The sequence below is a fragment of the Amblyomma maculatum genome, chromosome 3 (genome assembly GCF_055883805.1).
Source record: "Amblyomma maculatum isolate TAMU_Amacu chromosome 3, ASM5588380v1, whole genome shotgun sequence".
Classification (NCBI taxonomy): domain Eukaryota; kingdom Metazoa; phylum Arthropoda; class Arachnida; order Ixodida; family Ixodidae; genus Amblyomma; species Amblyomma maculatum.
In genome coordinates this window covers 205,789,387-205,809,030 of record NC_139346.1, presented here as the reverse complement: position 1 = coordinate 205,809,030, position 19,644 = coordinate 205,789,387, and the positions used below count along the sequence as shown (strand labels likewise).

General features: G+C 45.8%; 1 protein-coding gene across 4 annotated transcripts in view; it reads left to right on the top strand.

The window, feature by feature from the left end:
- The window catches only part of Rbp6 (RNA-binding protein 6), a 553,757-nt gene that overhangs the window by 525,243 nt on the left and 8,870 nt on the right, over positions 1–19,644 (top strand). For 3 of the 4 annotated variants that reach the window (XM_084599398.1, XM_084599397.1, XM_084599396.1), the window contains 2 exons: positions 17,344–17,397; positions 19,202–19,311. In XM_084599398.1, the coding sequence (XP_084455524.1) occupies positions 17,344–17,397; positions 19,202–19,311 (164 nt within the window). The remainder of the gene's footprint in view (positions 1–17,343; positions 17,398–19,201; positions 19,312–19,644) is intronic. The other variant, XM_084599400.1, reaches the window with a different exon arrangement.

Below are 19,644 nucleotides of genomic sequence, written 5' to 3'. Positions count from 1 at the left end.
TGGCTTAGATTCGTCCAGTCGAGTGGCTACGTCAGTTCCATCGCCGATGAACTGAATTCCCGTGTTCCTGGATATCCGCCTCTAAATTACCCACTCGTCAGCAGATGTAGGGTGAGCGAGTCAGACACGCGATGCATCCTTTTCCAGGTAACGCGTGGCCTTTTAGCCCAGTTTTGATGGGTAAAGATAATTATGCCGTCAGGAGGCAGTCCTTTGTGCAGCTTGGTCCGCACACACGCACCCACCTGCCCGCTCGCGCCAAAGCACGTATCGTGAAAGTCGCCGAGGCTATCCTAGGTTCCTACAAAATGTGGGAGACAACTTATAAAAACGTTTTTCTTTTCTTCCTCCCGACACTCCCTGAAAGACAGTCATTTATGGTTACGCGAACGTTTCATTGCTTGCCCTTTCTATCAAAAAAAAAAGAAAACCTTAAAGCAGCGACGATGTAACAACAACGAAACTTTCTTTTGTTCTTTCTATTCTCTTTTGTTTTATATTTCTGCAGCAGGGGTTGCATTCGCAAGGTTTTCCTGCGTCTTAGGGCATAGCACACAAACATATTGGGTGTTTCCGCTAGCCATAGCGAAGAAAGAAGATCTTTGCGGCCCACTTGAATTTCCTGCACCTGGCAAAGCGAACAAACGCCAACAAAAAGAAATCGCAAAGAAATTTCGAAGGAATTGTCAATGTATGCGTAAGCATTCTTACTGTGGCTCCTCGTTATTTTCACGATTGTTTTGTGTAGGAGATGCAAGACTGGTTTGCTTTGAATTAAATTGCTTTGTTTTGCCTATACTTTATTATCTTGTGCTGACGATGAGTGTTAATGAATAGTTAACTGAATAATTTGTAAGTAATAACTAAGCAAGCGTTTCCTAATAAATTTTATTCCTTATTATCAACAATTATATCTGCTAATTAGTATTTTAATTTTGGCCACCAGAGGTCCTTCAACTTGCACTGACATTGCACAGGATACGTAAGTACACTGAGGCGGTGTGCTGTGCGTTACGTTACAGACAGACGGATTTGCTGTTGGGGTCACCTAAGAATGCTTACGCATTGAAATTTAGTGCAGTCGCCGTAATATATAATTACTGGGGTGTATCTTATCCCGCTCGCTCGCCTAGGGAATCAACCATCTCGAAAAACTTGCTCATATAGTTCATTGTTTTCACCGGCAGGGCTGTAACAAACAGCGTTTAGCCAAAACGTTTTGCTATGACCGTATCGCTGCTTTCTTGACATCTTTTGGTCCTCTCAGTCGGCGCTATCTTGGGAACAGAGTTTAGCTGGATGTAAACGTGATAGAGGCGCGTTTGCTAAAAGGTCGACCTCGTGTACGGCAAGGGCGTTCAGCAAAGCCTCCTAGATGCGCTTACTTTTTTTTCCCGCAAGCTACCGGGCTCGCCGCTAGGACCTGAATTCAAGCTCTAGTGATATCGCCTGCACTTCGAAACTTTGAAAGTTTGAGTCTATTTCTCAGTCTCCAAAAGCCAGCAGCGCTGGATTTGGATTTGGATTTGTTATGCGAGCCGCGCAGCCGAGATCGAGCTCTGCGGACCGAAAAAAAAAAATGGTCAGAGGGGGGAAAAAGATCAGTGCCAGTTGGATGGGCGCATTGACAGAAGTCTTAGGCCCGTTTTGTCTGTTTGTTTGGTTCTGCCCATTGCAGTAGTATCTCGCGAAATGTCAGCTTCGTATAACAAAGGTGGATGTATAATGCAGCTGCTTTGAATATTTCCTTAGAATGTACCTAACCCTTCAACTCTGAATCATTGCACATTTGGGAGGAAGATTAACGTAATTTCAGATTTTTTTTTAATGTATAGTAAATAAAGTTAAAATTGAATTAAAATTGAATTGGGATGAAATGAACAGCTGCTTATTCGGATGGAACTGGCTGGGTCGCCTAGCATCATGTGCAATGCGGATTTTGTCAGCTTGAATCGAAGACGATTTGCATGTATTAAAATGTAACAGCGTTATAAACAGTAGTTTTTCTCCCTGAAAATACTTAATCAGTTCTCGTCAGTTTGCAGTAGCAAAGTCTCTGTTTTAAGGGCATATAGATTCTTGCGATTTTACCATGCGTCAGGCTTTTCTCCTCAATCGTCTAGCCTACTAATTTCGCATGAGCAATATGCACTCAGGGCAGCATGAAACAATAAAGCATATTCGGCGAACGAGTGCCTTTCGTAGGGGAAGGACTCTGTAAGAAAGAAAGGGGGTGCTCTAAAGACATTTGCAGCACGTTCGTTTTCACTTTTGTTGCGCCCATAGCATTGTGGCAAACGCACTGGCTGTGTAGTTATTACGGCGCTTTTTCGCAGTTATACTGCATGGCTCTACATTCACCTCTTTTTTATATTTGTTTTTATTTTGTTTTTGTTAGCATCGCACACAGGACATTTGTTTGACGGGTTGTTTTGACGGAACAGACACAGATGTGACTCTCACGTTCACGTGTCAAGAAGCAAACAAATCAGACCTAGAACAGTGCATATTATCTGTCAAAAACTGCTTCGTTTAAACTTTAGCCAGGGCTTACCGTCATTTACCTTTCACGGCTTAGTTCGTGGTCTGTAGCTGTAGCTATGCGCTGCGCATTTACATGTGTGCCCAGGAGGAGTGTATGGGCTTTTTCTAAATTGGTAATTTAGGATCTCAATCTTCAATAAAATGGCATAGCGCTGACGAGGAAATGCAACCACCATTAGCGAATTTTATCCCGCCCAATAGTTCGCCTCTTTGCAGGCCCGGCGAACATCGGCAGCTGCCGCTAACCCATGCCGTGGGCGCCCTTCCACGATCGAGCCGCCGCCTGCTTCTCACGTCTCAGCTCGAATTGCCGGGATACCTCCAGGCTTTAAGTGGCCAAACGTTGAACTTAGAAACTGCCGTCGCAAGTAGATAATCGCAAAAGGGAGCGTAAAGAGACTCCACAGTGACAGTCAATGTAGGCTGATCAGGCGGCGAAGAGTCAACTGAGCCAACTAAAGAGAAATTATGGTTACAAAAGACCAATTCTCTTATTCCTTACGTATTCTGTTATTTTCATTCTCGGCTTCTACTCGCTGATTTTAGCGCTAAAATCAAAGGGGTGGCGGAAGAAGGAAAACTGTGCGATCAAAGTAAAAATATTTGTACTCAGCTTCAATAACACTGTGCGGACTAGTAGAGACTATAACTTTCAACAGCTTATCATGGTCGGATTAACACTTGTGTTTTCCTATATTACGCGCTTGGGGTAATCAATGCGAGTGCGTTTGCCAATAATAAGGCGGATAATTCGTGGACAGGCAAAGGCAATCGTGTCGCTGCTTTTTATGAGCGCTGTGCAACCTAGGTTGTTGTGCATCCCGAGCGATGAGCCGAGATGGGCCTAGAGTTGCAGGCGGCGGTCGTTTCTGCAACCGCTAGTAATTAGTTCGGGAGGACGTGTCCTTAAATCCCCATCGCGTGCTCCCTGCTCTCATGTCAGGCTCGGCCGCGAGCTTCGGGTTATTCGCTTTTCCGGCCGCCTCCGTCGACCACCAGGTGGCAGCGTTTTACGCGCCCGAGTTCTGCGCCGCCGCGGCGCCTAACCCTAGCCCTCCGTCCTCTGCTGGCTCGGCTGCCGCCATTCAGCAGGACTCGTCAGCGGTCATCCACGAAAACGCAGGTGAGTTGCTGCTGCTGCTGCTCGCTGCTCCCGAGTTCTTCTCGTTAGCATCCGTCTTGTACTGCGTTTTGCAGATGGCTTGTGGCAAGGATATTAAAACTGGCGCTGAATGTTGCAAAATATGACCAGAAAGCTCGACTTAAACAAGAACGAGAGAAGAGAGCGAAAGTAACGTTAATTGCGCTATGCACTCTGCCATGAGCTGTACAAAAATAATAATTATCTGATGTTCCTGTCCTTCTATATGTCCTATTAAACTTTTATTGTGAATCCTGCTGTACCGAATGATCCAGATGAAAGTTTGGATAAGCAGGGGACAAGCAGTTCGGTATTTTCAGTTGCTTCGGTCAGGTGGCCCAATTTAAATTTCACTCCTGGTTAGAAATAAACAGAAGAGATAAGCACGGCATCTTGAATTTGTCTGCGCACCGCCTAGTTTAGGAGAGGAGCGAACTGCTGACGACTCCGTTAGGCATTGGTCTATAACTATAGTGTTGCCATTTTTTTCGCGTTCATTCGGTTTGAACGCGTTTATGCGATAGCTTTAGAGTTGACTTCACAACAAAAACCCGCCGGCGTTAGATACGCAATTCTCTGATTGGTCGAGACAGTAATGACGTTATGGAAATCACGTAATCACAAAGGAGCAATCGTAGAGCACCACCCACAGGAGTCAAATTCAAAATGGCCCCAGATTCCCCGATTGGTCGAGATAGTGACGTCATAGTGGGCACGTGACCATGGAGGACCAATCGCAGGGCGTCGCCCCCTGAAAACAAATTCAGAAATAGGTCCACCCGAACAATGGGGCCCTACCTTCTCGTTACACCAAAAACCAGCTGCCGTCAGAGGCGAAATGCTCTTATTGGTCGAAACAGTGATGTGACAGAGGCCCCGTGGCCACCACTGTATGCCGAGGGATGCGCTTACGAATTCAACAACGCAGCTGACACTAACGTACACATAAATGGAGCTGAGAACTCGAATGCTATCGCATTCCCTCTTTAAAAGTCTGAAATGGCCGCAGAGTTCCTATAATGACTAGCGATATCAGACCACAAAAAAAAAGTCGGCCTTTTTTTTTTAAGCTGTACTATTACAGTAATCACATGCTGTTATCGTACGTCAGCTCATTCCTTATCAGTGAGTGTAACCAACTGAAAGACGCTGTAAACATCGCTACCAGAAGCAAAGAGCCAAGAAACTATCTATTTCAAGGAGAACACCGTCCAGTCAATATCTTAGCGATAGCTCATCATCACTAACATACTGTTATTCATTCTGTAATTTTTACGGGATAAGCACCCCTCGTACCTTTTGAGGAAGCTAAATTAAAGTATTTGTAGAAAAGCAATATTTACTCTTCAGCGTATTTATTACATACGGTATCACAGATGTCGACGTTTACTGCAGGGCAAGCGCAAAGCGCCGGCACCGACGCGCACTCGTCGAACAATGAATTAAGCAGTTTAGTCGGGCGTGTCTGAAGTGCTACCACGGACGTTTGCAACCGTGGTTGTAAGCCTGATTAAGGCACAGAGGGGCATTAAAGTTTTGACTTTAATTATGGGTATTCGGACTGAAAACTATAACGGGGCTCTGCGTGTTGTGTTGGTATATCGTGGACGGTAGCAGAAGAGAGGGAGACAGTAGCGGCTCATTGATCTCCTCCTCTTTTCTGAAATGGCGGAGGTTCTCGAAAAAATTTACGACGTTGGTGGTGGCCTTAAAGGGAAGCGAAGTGATACCACGAAACGCATAGGTCGTAAATCACCTGGTAACGGAAGCCACCAGGCATGTGTCTGTATGTCTTCGCACGCTCTAGAAGCAAAACAATTAAGCGTCATTGGCTTGTCACAGCACAAGTCAGTATGCCTCTCATCAAAACAAAGCTGTGAGTAACAATGCCAGACCGCTCTCACTTCGTGCACCGATACCTTTTGTTTTTTACTGGCCAGACTCCTTTCTGCACGTGACACTTTTTTTTTTATACACCGCTTTGTGGTTTTCCAGTTGATAATATTTCATCCTAACTGTTAGGAATAGTTTTCGCTTGATACTTTACGTGACTGTCGGAAATGATGCTTGGACGAGTTGCTGACCCTGGCCTGTCGCTAGCGACATGAAGGCCTCCAATGACGCCTGTTCCATTCTAGTAACTCCAACAAGAAAAATTGAGAGCACTGTGGAATCTACACTGCAGAAATGCGAAAGCTGGAGTTTTGGTGCTGCATACGGTGCATTACGTTTCCTCTCATCATTATTGTCAACTAAATGCACCGCCATTGTCAATGCTACTGTCATACAGCTGTATAACGTCACAACACCTGTGGCGCCCCTGGCGGAGAGAGCGGGAGTTAGGCCGCCGTTCATGCGCACCGCCGTCTCTCACGGACGGCGCGAGTTGGTCGCCCAGCTTTGAGGCGTGACGTCACACAGAGGTCATGCGAAAGGTCATTTCATGTGCACCGCCGTCGCACCGCAAAGGCTTGAAAATGAAAGTAGTATTGCTTTCGCAATAAAAGATGTCCAATGATGGACTGAATAGCATTCTATTTGTATGTGCGGTTATATACAAGTGCGGCTTTTCGTACACGTCTTGTATGAACCACTTTTTAACATAGCCATATTTTATTAACTAAAATATTTCCAAGCCAGCACACGCAAGCGTCACATAAAAGATGTTTTTTAGTAGCGTCTGTGGGAAAGGTTTAAGCGGCGGTTTAGCTTGCGCATGTGGAAGCAATGTTTAGCACTCATTTAGCTAAGTTATGCTGCGTTTAGTTTTGCTCCCCCACGTTTAGCTGTTGTTTTGTTTTTTGTTTTTCGTTTAACTCTCTTCACAGTTCTCTCGCAGCACCGTCGCCGTCACTAACAACGGTAGTAAAGCACAATGACAGTGAAGTGACTGTTCAAGCGAGGACTCTAAGCGCGCTTTACGAAGACGACGACGCAGACAGGCAGCTTAGCAGTGGCCAGCGAAGCTAGTCTCTTTTCCTTGACCCACTTTTAAAATCCACTGGCGGCGAGCTATTTATTTCCTTCTTTTTTTCTCTCTCAGGACCACCCGGGTGAAGTTCCAGAGCGTTGATAGTCACATTTTGAATTAAAGCGGGCAAAGCGATCACGCCAGCGAAACTTTCTTTCGTGCATCATTGAATAAGATGAGTGATTGAAATGGGCCGTTTATTCGCACTTGAAATTTAATGGCCACACGCACCTCACGTTGCGCGAATGATTAATAGTCAATGCATGAAAGAGCTTCCACGTGCGCCGGTTGAGTGACGATTTTTCTTCGTCACGAATAGACCGCAACGGTGGCTGAATATATCAGAGAAGCCCTCGTGTGAAGCCACGCAGTCGGGCGTCAAGAGTTTTCCCCGTCGTAGCGCGATCGAATGTTTGTCGACGCTGCGTATAAAGAGCCCGGACTTGACGCTGTCCGCGAGACAAAAGAAAAAGTGCTCTCCTTGCGTCGTCGCGAAAGCGCAGGCTATGAACGAGGCCGCATAAAGGGGACGATAAAAATCAAAACGCACGTTCTTGTTCATACCGGGTGTCAGGGATAGAGTTAGATAAACTGCGCTGTTGCGGTCTAGCATCGGAGCGCGCGTGTAAATAACCGCGGCACAAGCCTGCGCCCCATTCCACCGCACAGGCAGGCACTCGCTAACGAGCCGCGGCCAGGTGAAAAACGGCCAAACGCGCAAAAGGAGAAACGTGCGACGCCCTGTTTCCAGCGTGGAGGTGCTTCGCTCTCGAGCAGCGATCCCCGTCCGCGCGTTAATGCGAGCGCGTGATGTCTGCATAAATGAAGGCGCGATTTAGAGCAATTTGCCCGCGGCCTACCTTCCTTCCTTCCTCGCCCGGAGCCACGCAGACCCTGCTGACAGTGTGTAAACCCCACAGCGGCGCAGGAAGGGAGCTTCGACTCTGCGCCTTGTTTCATTTTCGCTTCCATCCGGTCGGCAACTCGCTTTAGCCGCGTGTTCCAGTGTTTCTCCCAGCCTTTCTTGTTCATTTCTTTTTTCGTTTCTCCTGATCCTGCATAGCGGGCATCATAGCCAGTCTTTGAAATTCACTGCGAAGCATTATTTTGTAACGTTTAGGGCCGGCACCTAGCTTTGTATGTTTGCATCTCGCTGAAATTGGCAACTGGTGGTGAGGGTATATTTGCAGTGGCCGCCCGAAAATGACACTTTTCTTTCTTGTGGACAGTCCTAAAAACAAAAGACTCAGAATTGAGCTGAAAAAAAAATTTATCATCACGCACACAAATATATATATATATATATATATATATATATATATATAGACATGGATTGCTTGTTACTAATGGGCCAGAGTTAAATTCAAAAGTTGTGTGACATCCTGTCTGAATATATATATATATATATATATATATATATATATATATATATATATATATATATATATATATTATTCTGTTCACGTGGCTGCATTATTATCCTACATAGAAAAGAAAAAAAGAAAAAGATGCGTACCTAAAATTTAATCACTGTATTGTGCAATATTCATAGCAATATGTTGCGACTTCGCATTCTTAAATGCAAACCTGTATGAGCGCTATGCGTAATGTTCATAACACTGCGCACTGGCATTGTTAAAAGACAATAAGGAAGACATGATGACCCCTATCTGCCCCCGTATTTCTGGCTCGGTGCTGTTTGTTTTGCTCGTTATCATAAACTTTGTGCAGCTCCTAGCTAGCACCACGTAACAGTGCGGCTTAGTGGACTTCATCTGCTACGTTTAGTTGAGGATGGCCTGCTTTTAGAGGGAAAGTACGAAAATAAAAGCAATGAGGAAGAAATCAAATGACTACACGCATATTTCCTTATCTAGGCATGCTCTGTCTTTCAAATAATCAACTGGGCCCGTATTCTGTCTTCGGTTTCTCTAATCGTACATATAACGGGCTGAGATTTTTTTTTTTTTTTCGTATATTATTTAGGTTTAGGCGATTCCCCCCTCCCCTTTCCCCCCTTCCATGCACGTCAGAGGCTGCGGCACCTCGATGCCTCGCCTAAATTTTGTTCCAAAACCATCGGCATGGTACGGTATCCGAGATTTAAAGTCCCTAAGCGGCCCAAACGATGAGAGACGTCGCAGTGGAGGACTATCGAGTAATTTCGACCACCGGACGACCTTTAAGGTGCACCGACATTGTGCAGCAAACGGATGCCTCTTGCGTTGCGCCTTCATATAAACGCGGTGGCTGCGGCTCTGCACCTAACCACTGAGCCACGTGGCGGCTTCCAAAACCCTTCAAACTTTGTACAAAGAGCATTTATAGAAACAGAAATGTAATCTCCTTTTTGTTGGCAGAAAGAGGGTTTTTTTGACATTTCTAAAGCTCCAGTAGCTTCCTCCGGCGCCTTCAAATAAACTGAGGACTAGGTTTTCCATCGCTCAGTGCCCTGTTTGCCGGAACAAGCAGAATATTGATCAAAATTATCGCTTCCACAACGCGGTTTCCCATCTCACGGGTTAGGGCTATAAGCCAATGCGTCTACGCTGACGCGTATTTTACATCGCTGAGATAAAGCGATTCTCAGATCGAACCTTCACTTCTCTTTTGCAAGTTACAAAAAAGAAACTGCTAGTTTCTTGAAATCCATCACGTGGCGAAAAAGCCAGTAAACTTGACTGCTGTGTCGAGTAATGCTAGATGTCAACTTCTCTTACATTATTCCGCTGCAAAGCGTCCTTTGAGCCCGCCTTAATCGTCTAACTATATTTTCGGAAAACCCAGGATGATGTTTTCAGACGTAAGCGTGATTAACTACTGACCATCAATCTGTATGTTGGCGACTCTTACCGGCCAATCGGGACACCCTTATTGGCGAAGCTTTAACGCAAATAAAGTTTTTGTCAGTGTTGTTATTCCTCGTCAAATACGTGTCGTGTAGCACCGCGTTTAGGAATTGTCTACAAACGTCACGTTCAGGTGCAACCGAAAAAAAGATTCTAGTGATTTAAAAAATGTAAAAAAGCTGGGATTTGGTGGCTTATACTAGAGTTTACTTTCAGGTGCCTATAGTCGGCTCAGAAGTGCACACATTTTTTTTTTTTTTTGTTAACTGCAGTTGCAATTTCCGTCGCCTGTCAGTAGCAGTAGCGATTACTTGTTCATATTTTTGTCCTTTTGTCTGCTTATCCTGACCTTCTCTCCCTGTCTTGATTTTCCAGTCGTCCGACGCTGTTGCTCTCCTTTGGTTTCGGCCGGCGTGCCGACCGCGTGTGAGCTTATCCACTTCACGCACACGCCGTTCGGTTAAAGGGTTCAACAGGCAGGTTGGTTCGAAACGTAGTCTAGCTTTCGTGTCCCCTTAGAGAATAGACGCACAAGTACCCTAGCTCCTTAGGCCTAGCGACTGTCCTGCTCTCCAAAAAGAAGGCGTGAAGGACTGGGTAGTCTTAGCGTCCCTGCTCACGCACATACCATGCACTCACCATGCCAATTTTGCTGTGGCCTTAGTGAGCAGTGCACCGACGCTCTTGTGATTTGTTGGCCCACTAAATAGTGATGCTTCTTTTTTATCTTATTTTTTCGTGTTACGCTCTTTTGGAATGAATTTCTTACCTAGGAAGACTCCCTGTGGTCTCCCAACAAGCTGCTAGCAGTCAACAGTCTCTGCGAAGAAAGGAAGGGAGAGGGGATAGCTTAGGGAGATTATAAAATATGAGCCACGAGGCAAGACAAGGCATTATACGCGACTGACACTATAGTCATTGTGTGCTGCAAAGTATATACGTGAAAAAAAGCTCAGCCTTTTGGGATGGTCCATGCAGCTTGTAACATGCAAATAATCAATGCTCACTGCTACGGCGGCTTCTCTGCATAAATTCTATTAGTGCGACGAAGCCAGCTGCGTTACAACTAGGGGTGTGCGAATAATAATATTTTCAAACACGAATCGAATACGAATATGAGCGGAAAACGCCTTTGAATATCGACCAGAATATCAGTGAAAAAAAAAGTAAAACAAAAATAACAAACACTGTTCGCCTTGTTTATTTTAGAATTCACATGGCATACGCAAATAAAACTAAACTAGAATTGCACAGAAGTGTATACGCTACTGAAAAATCCGCGATAAAGGTTATACATGATTCTGTATACCAGTTTACTGTATACCAGTTTATTGTACACCAGTATACCAGTTTATTGTACAGGAAAGACCTCGATGAAACCAGGTGGAGCTGTCATATTGGTGCCGGACAGAGTAAACTACGGTTTATTCAGACTTCAAGGGACTAGAAAAAATGACCGTTTTAGCTGAAAGCTCGAACTATCGAATGGGCATGAAAAACTGCCAAAAGCCGTTTGCATCACAGTAATTTTATCTGATTAACATTGTACGATGGATGTCTGCATTTCAGATTAAACCAGAGTAAGAATGACATTTTTTCCCGGTTTGGTCAATTGCTTCGCTTTGCACGCACTGTAGGGAAGGCCCTCTTCACAAAAGGGAAGGTCCTCCTTCACAAAACAGCCCCGTCGCGTGTTGAGGAGGCTCACTGCACTATCATTGCGGTCAAGAATTGCGGTGAAGCGCGCAGTGCGGGTTAGAATGCGTTGAATTCGAACATTTTCAGTGTATTCGGTAAGTTTAGAATATTCGGAAATTTCGAATATTCGCACACCCTTTGTTACACCTGAGCGACGAACGGACATTCTAAGTACCACCACGAGCCTGCGCTGGTGCTAAATTCACGCGATGGGAAAATCAATAAACGACGCTCATTCTGGGATAACGGACGCCCCGGACACGTGACAAACGTGCCTTCACGCGTTCGCAAATGTGCCTTCAGAAAGGCGCGCTGACGCTGACTCGATCCATGTTGATCTTCGCTATTTCGCAATTTTGTGATCAATACTGAGACGGCGGCGCTCTCCTGGCGTACTTTCAGCTCCTCAGAAATTTCCTTTCTTCGCGAGCTGAATCATTAAGGGATTAGCAAATTAAATCATCGCTAATGTTGCAATATATTGTCCTCAGACATCCTTCCGTCCCCCTTCCCCCTAACCACGTTAACATCACTGACCGTGAAGCTTCGTTTCGAAATGCTTCTCGCGATGTGGTACAAAACCTTTGTCGATGGTGTTAGACTAGGCATATTAGACCGATTTATGTATGCGAACAGTATTTTTGCTGGCTATGCCTGCACTAGCATTTTTTAAACAAATGACAGTGCTTTCAGCCCATACGTTGTGCAACTAGCGTCAGGCGTGGGCGTTGCAACAAAGTCGCTGAAATCCGTTCACAAAGATTTATCTCCACTCACCAAGCTTGCAGCCCCTCTTACGATTATTGGGTTACGCCAAAGACTCAGTGGCGCGTCCGAAGAAATGAATTGGTGCTCCGTAATTGGCTGGCAACGCAGTCGCCAACGACCGACGCTAACGCAGTTACCAGCTAAACTGACGACAGTGTGCCAGTACACAGGCAAGTCTGGACTCTGGGAACGTTACCGAATGTGCTACTTCTAGGTGACGCTGTATTCATACCTTCTTTTGCAGTGGTGCACAGCTAGAATTCATCAATTCTACACCCCTCCTTCCCGCCCCCCTCCGGCTTATTTGATTGAGCGAAAAAAAGAACAAAGGCCTACGTAGGTGAACAGAAGTAACATAGAAAACTGACAGGGTCAGTAACTATTTGTAGTATGCAAAACGCGTGAAATGAGGCGGCGGAGGGAGGGGAGAGAGAGACGGGGAATAGGAGGGAGGGTGGGAATACAGATTACCGCCACCCTCCTCTCCCTAAAAAACGCAAAATCTAGCTAAGCCCAGCAGTATATTTTAGTTTTATGTACATGCACCTATGCGTACAGATGAGCGTAAAAGTCTCCAGGAGACGGAAACCATGAAAAAGCTGAATTCCCTCCATCCCTCGGGGCACATTATCCTGTAATTGAGAGACGTGTTGCGTAGGCCATGTGCAAGGGACTGGAAAGAACGCCCTTGAGTTGGTGGTGGCATGCTTTGGCGGTCGAGCAACCCAACTTTTTTCTGTAATTTCAATGTTCCAAAAAAATTTGTGCGTGCGTGGGCACCTGTGGATACAAGGCTCCAAATTGAAGATTATGCCTAAAGGGGTCTTGACACATTCATCAACAAAATTACAGAGAATAATGTGTGCAGGAAACTGTCTTGCAAGCCGTAGACCGTTTTGTTTCTTCGGTAAACACCAGGCAGTTTTGACCGAATGATAAACTGAAGCGACCTGTTCGTGGGTATTTCTAGATCGTTGTTTTATCGTCATTTCCGCATCGCTAGTGGCCTAACGGTGGGGCTCATACTCGGACCCCCACAATACCTGGCATTTGCAAGCGGGACATGGCGCATAGCGCTGCTAAACCATTTATCCACTGGGCGACATTCACAGCGAGGTTTTTTTCGCATTGTATGTGAACAAACAGCCGCAGGAGAAAGGTGGGCAAACGTCTCTTTTCTGTGGTTGCGTGGCTCTGCAATGACGCATGCTGAACCAACCAGGCCGAAAATGCGTGTTAAACAGCCACAGCAATGACAGTCATCGCCGACGATTTTGCGTTGCTCTGCGAGCGAGCGAGAATAAATCAGTCTGCGTACTTTAAATCGTTATCGCGTTCCGGGAATTAATAAGAATGCTTGCCATCATGTACGTTGTTTCGAACAGTTCCACGAAACGAGCAAGAAGGAAGATTAAAAGATCCAGAAATCAACTCGGACAGCAAACGCCGCATAGAATTTCGTTCCTATAAATTCACCCAGCTATCTGCACCGCTAATACCAGTCTCTAGCTCAATATGGTCTCGTTTCATATGGTGAGTTAAAAAGATGCACATGGTCGTCAGATGAGAGATGAATGTTGTCGCATCAGGTTTTAAAGATTAGTGGACAGTTAGAAAGAACAGCTAATTGCACCATGCGTGGTTCCAACCGACGTCCCCTATATGCCAGTGCGCCACACTGCGACAAACGACCAAACTTCGTAGGGCTTCTCTAATCATATTATCCAATTCGTGACGTTACTTTCTTGGCGCTGTATGACGCTGTCGTCGCTGGCTGCATGTGGCGGACAGCTAGCCTCGCCCCGGTCGTGCTGAGCGCTGCACCCGGCGGCGGCGATGTACAACGGCCGAAAAGCCCGGGCCCCGTCCGAGACCGGAAACCGCGCGGCGCCGGCGCGGAGGTTCCGAGAGGAATCCTGTTCGGCGCTGGGAATGAGGCACGAATGGATTCCTCCGACCGCGCTTGCAACGGAAATCCATTTGGGCGCGAAATACGCGCTCGCGCCATCGCGCTTGTGCACTCGCCGCTTTCCAGGCAAAAAACACCTCCGGCTACAACACCATCACTGCCGCCAGGCGGAGATGGAGGGAGGTAGGGAGCCGGAGGTGGAAGTTTTTACGGAGTGGAAGGCGCGCTTTCGGGGATCGGTTGACCCGCATCTTCTAGCAGAAGATGCATAAGCAGTGTAGGAAAATTGGAACATGCCTTCTTGATTTCTCGTGCCGAAAGGCTGACAAATTCCGTCTTAGTGTAGGCAAAAAGGTCCTAATGCAAGTGGAACACGCCTTCTTGATTTCTCGTGCCGAAAGGCTGACAAATTCCAAGTCTTATTGTAGGCAAAAAGGTCCTGATAACAAGTTTAGCAGTTGCAGATACCAGTGCAGTGTTCAAGGCGCCACTTTCAAATGTACGTGTCTATGAACCATTTATCACTTTATCAAAAGACCTTGGTCATGTCTAATGACATTACTGCAAATGCAATAGACTGTCAAATTGGTTCATCCTCTTCCAAACCATCTTAGAAACTTTCATGCAGCAAAGTAATGGCGCAGAATAGTGTTCGCTGGTTCGAGCTATTGTATACACATTTTCGTGTTCTTCATTGCAATAAGCGCAGTGGCTTTCATCTGCCACGCGTTCAGTTTGCTTGTTCGTCGCCGGCGTTCCGTCAAACTTGTGTACACAATTAAGGCAGAATACGCGGCATTTGAGTCTCGAATGTGTTGCGGTATAATAATTTTGGTTCGCAAAGTCGCGTAATCGGTATTACAACGTCTTCCCAAGCTTAATTTTTACTACCTAGGCACACTTTACATCCTATTGATGGTTCTTAACTGAAAAGCTTGATTGTCTCATGATACTAGGCAGCTTTTAAATTTTTTTTTTCCTCTTTCAATTCAAGACTCCATCGGCGTGCACTTAATTATGATTACCTTTGTTCGTTCTTTAGCCTTGAGCAAAACTGCTCTGATTGTTCATGAGCACATTGCACCGAGTGTATACGGCCGCTCCATTATCACGCTTAACGCCTTCGCTCGCCTCGCCAGAGAGTCTGCGTGGAGCGTTCGATACCCTAAAAGTGCGTTTGTTTCCAGCACCGGAACTCTCGCCGATTGGCGAGGCTCGCCAGCTCCGCTGACACGAGGGGGATTTTTCACTGGTCGCCATCGCTACATTTCCTTTGTTTCCTCTCTTACTCGAAAAGCGAGCTGGCTTCTTCTTCTTTCGCACACATGGGCGCCGCCCACCTTAACAAAGGCAGGGGTCACTCCGCGAACTATAGCTCCCTCTTGCTGCCGTTCGGAGCCAGCGCAGAAACAGTGAGCTGGAGCCAGACGCCTTAGGCATTGATCTCTGGCGCTGGTTCTATTTGGAGGGCCTATCTCTTAAAGAACATTTCCCGAATTCTCTGACATAACGCACTAGTACGAGAAGCTACACTGAGTGCGCTTTTTGTGCGTGCGCGCGTTGAATAGCGCGGAGGTCACCGGGCGAGCAAGAGAGGCTAGGGGTGAGGAGAGAACAAACTTCGCTTTTTATTTTTATTTTTTTCACCTCCACGCGGTACCCACACGTCCGGTATTACGCGCTCAGGGGGAACCCGCGGCGGTGATATGATCTTGGAGTCTTCAGATCCGAGTGTATCTTTAGCAGCGAACAATGCTTTTTACTTCGGTATTTCTTTTTTTAAGTTGTTGCAGTCCTCAAGCCCCCGGCACGCATCGATCCTTTATTTTTTTTTTTTTTTATTTCAACGCGAGGGCGTTAGTACCACCAAAGTACCCCCTCTTCTCCCCACAAAAAAAAAAATAATAATAAAAAGGGAAAAAAAAAATATGTTCGGTGGCGTCAGTGGCGCCAACCATTTGAAGCTTCGCAACCTTAATTTATTTTGACCATGGGTTTCATAGGCTATTCGTAGGAATACGGTAAAACTGCTGTTAACATGTGCATACGACGACGTGACGTAAGAAAAGAGAAGCAGAGGATTTAACAACATGAAGCGCAAGAGTTGCAAAGCGTGAACGGGTTTCCTTGTATGTTATTTCGCCTGCTGGCTTGCTGCATTAAGCATTGCAAAAAAAAAAAAAAAAAAAAACTTAACAAGGGAATGCAGTGCAGGAACATTTATAGGGACAGTAATTCCGCCTGTTATGAAAAAGCCTTCGCTGTTTCGCTGTGGAAGAGCATTGAGTAACCCAGGCTTGTCCTGGTCCATATTGCTTCCCTCTGCTCCGCCCATCCGAGGAGCGGCTCTGGAGTGGAGGTCGCGGTTGTCGAGTGGAAGCCTCTAAACGTATCTCTCCATTTTTCTTCTAACTATTTGATCTCCCACCTGAATTCCTACCAGCTCACAGCTGTCCTGGCTTCACGAACCTGGCTAATAGGGCATTAAATCAGTGGAGAATTCGACAGCGTCAGTGAAATTATTACTATCGGAAGCTTAAATATTTTGTAGGCTACACTGCTGAGCAAAGGATGGCAAGAATTTGCAGCATTGACTGTGTATCTGTAAAGCTTGAGAATCGTACCTCGTGTTTTGAGTCTCGACTTGTCGATCCTCCCGATTTTACTGTTGTGAACCGGTACTTTTATTTTAGTCCTCCATGCAGTCAAATAACTTACTTTCCCTTGCTTTGCCGTGCAGGAAGATAATATATGCGCAGTTTAACTTTTCATGCCCTACGTAAAGCAGACTAACGTTCTTTTAGTGAATACCGGTTGCCAAAAATCATCAGGATATCAAAACCAATGCTGAGCCTCAAATACGTCTTTCCCTCTTGAACTTCTCGAAAATTTTCTGTACGCCACATGGCACCAGCTCGCCCGTAGCTTTCAGCGCACTGTATTGAAGTTGTAAATGTTCAAGAAATTAAAACTAGCACAAGTGCTTGCATATGATTGGCATGAGGCTCAACACACGATATAACACTCGGGGAGTGTTTTTCTTCTAATCCTCATACAGTGCAAGTCTTCTCGTTGCGTAGTTCAAGCAGCCATTCTATCGTCCTGTGTAATTTTCGTTGGGTAGCCTTTTATTTAATCATCCAAATCTCGTTCTACAAAGTGTGAAGAATTTACATAACGCCTCCCTTACAATGTTTGAAAAGGCCTCTTCTCTCGAACGAGGGTTCTGCAAACACTACTACCTTGCTATACAACTTTATAACCTCCTCGATAATAGAATGAGTCAGATTACGGTAGAGCAGCTCCTAGTTTCATACATAACTGACAGTTCATAGAAACCTGCGACAGAGAGTCCGCTAAAGTAACTCAAGTCCGCCCTGTTGGCCACAGAGAGGCGTTCTCGATGCATGTGCTATGTCGCTTTTTCTCATTCCGCTGTTGTGCTCCTCTGTTGCTGTTTCAGTGGAACTCAACGGACAGCAGACGTCGCCGCCTCTACTAACACAAGCCCTCTCAGGTACCTGGTCCCGTTGCCTAACTCCCCTACGCCCGTAACCTTCTACAATGCCCGTAATCATGCGCCACGTTAATTGGAACATTTTGCCGCAAACAGCGAGAGAGAAAGGCCGCTTGAGATGGATGAACGAATTTCATGACTGCGTGGCGAGGCTCGGTCCTCTTTTTTTGTTTCCTGTTCTCACAGAGCTACCCGCGCATTCTTTGCACGTCAGAAGCCACTGCGGCGTTGTTCCTCGTGTCATTGGTATGCTTTTCAGCCAGATTGATTGCGTTCAGTGGCCGTTTTTGGTGTTCGATGCGTACTTAAGCTGAAATGTTGACCTCTCTGTCAAAAATCCTATGATTGCAAATGCATCTCAAGTATCCTAGCGGTGCAGTTCAATTTGAATTTTGTGTCAGTGCATATTTCTGGAACTCTGTGAGTAGGACTGCGTGGGGAAAAAAATCCGAATTCTGCTTGAATGGGCACTCAGTTTGCCGCAGTAAAGTATGTTGCCAGGCTGGTTGGTTCTGCATCTCTGAATTGAAAAAGACAAGACGCTACATGTAGACATATAAAAGGATGAGGAGATGACGGACAGACAACACGGTTTGCTATCATGATACTTACGGCCGTTATTTTTCGTCAACAGAACTAAGTTTGAAACCCCATAGTGTCAGACTGACTTGAGAAAGGCGGTCATACTCAAGGTTTCAGATTCCGTCTGTGGTCTTTCAAAAAAAAAAAAGAACAAAATATTCATACTAGGATATGTCCAGGTAGTGAGCGAGTAGGTGAAATAGTGTTTTTTAACAGAGCAAAGCAGCAGAACCAAAACAACGCACACGGTCTATTCTTAAACTGAGGTTGCGACTACTCACCACGTGCCATGCGACGCAGATGAGTTTTCTTTCTTGTTTTCTTTTTAATACAGATTACCCTATTGTTTTCGTGACTGTTGCAATTCTTATCAGAGAGTAGGCTAGCACAACGGAGTTTTGTTGTTATTGCCGAGGCGTGGTAGATTCGTCCTTATGCGCGCTCCGACCGAAGTGTAGCAGTGTGTGAAGAGTGTGAAGAGAAATAAAACTACCTATGCAAGATTCGGCGCCGATCCATGGTTCAAGTGCAAGTCCCGTTGCACTAAAACGTACTAAAGTCCCTTGTGCGCACCAATTTGGCTCGATTTGCTTCCTCGTGTGCTTGTGGCTTCGAACGTGAATATAAAAAAGCTGCTGGCCGGTAACAAAATCTTGCTCTCGCACGCAATGTACAGGAAGCAAGTGGAATATTTATCTTCTCCGTTTCCCTAAATGGGAAGGAAATATGTAAATTAACACAAATCATTAAGTGATAGAGCGCTGATCGGAACTCATTCACCAGAATCCGTATTAGTGAAAACATATGCTCAATTAGGCGTAACCAAAGTGGCTTAGACTTGCTTTCGTAATCCATTCTCACGTGAAAAAAGTGCGTTGAAGCCGCGATGGGAACTCAGTGTCGTAAAGTCAATCCATCGCTGCATGTTCTAAGATGAAGGCATGCTTGTATTGTTTCTTTTGATCGTTAGCATGTTTGTTTCCTCTTGCAGCTGATGGCACTGATAAACTAAGGCACTAGAACGCAGGCGGCGCTGCTGGCATTCAGTCCTTCTTACTTAAGTAACAAACGTGGCCAACAAAGCTCTCCGAAATAGAACAGAAACAGCAGTATTTCCTCCAGATGCTGACTTTTTTCTTTTTCTTTTTTTTTTTTTTTTTTTTGTAGAGCATGTCAGTGTAGTTCACGTTTCGGCGTGTGTGTTCCCTCTCCGCGTGCGCAGCGAACAGCCCGGGCCCCATGGACATGTACAGCTCCAGCCAGGACAGCGTCAGCTACGTGCAGGCCACGTCGCCCCAGCCGTCGGGATTTCCTCCGCTCACCGTGAGCATGGTGAGCGCACATGTTTTCGGGACCAAAGATGGGCTACAGAATCGCCAATAGAGGCGAAGAGCGTCAGGTGCGCCGTTGATATACAAGCACGGAGTGCGTGAAAAAAAAAAAAAAAAAAAATGTCCGTACACTACTGCATGTTGGGCACGAATATTCTTACACCTTTTTGTTGGAAGGGGATTTTTGCCTGTGGTCACCGCTCTCACATTTCAGTGGCGACGCAGGGTACACATGGAGCACGAGCAATGCTCAAAACACCCTGCATGGTTTTTAATGAAATGTCTGAATATGCGTCCGAAGTACCCAGTCACATTTGGTAAATAAGGCCGTTAT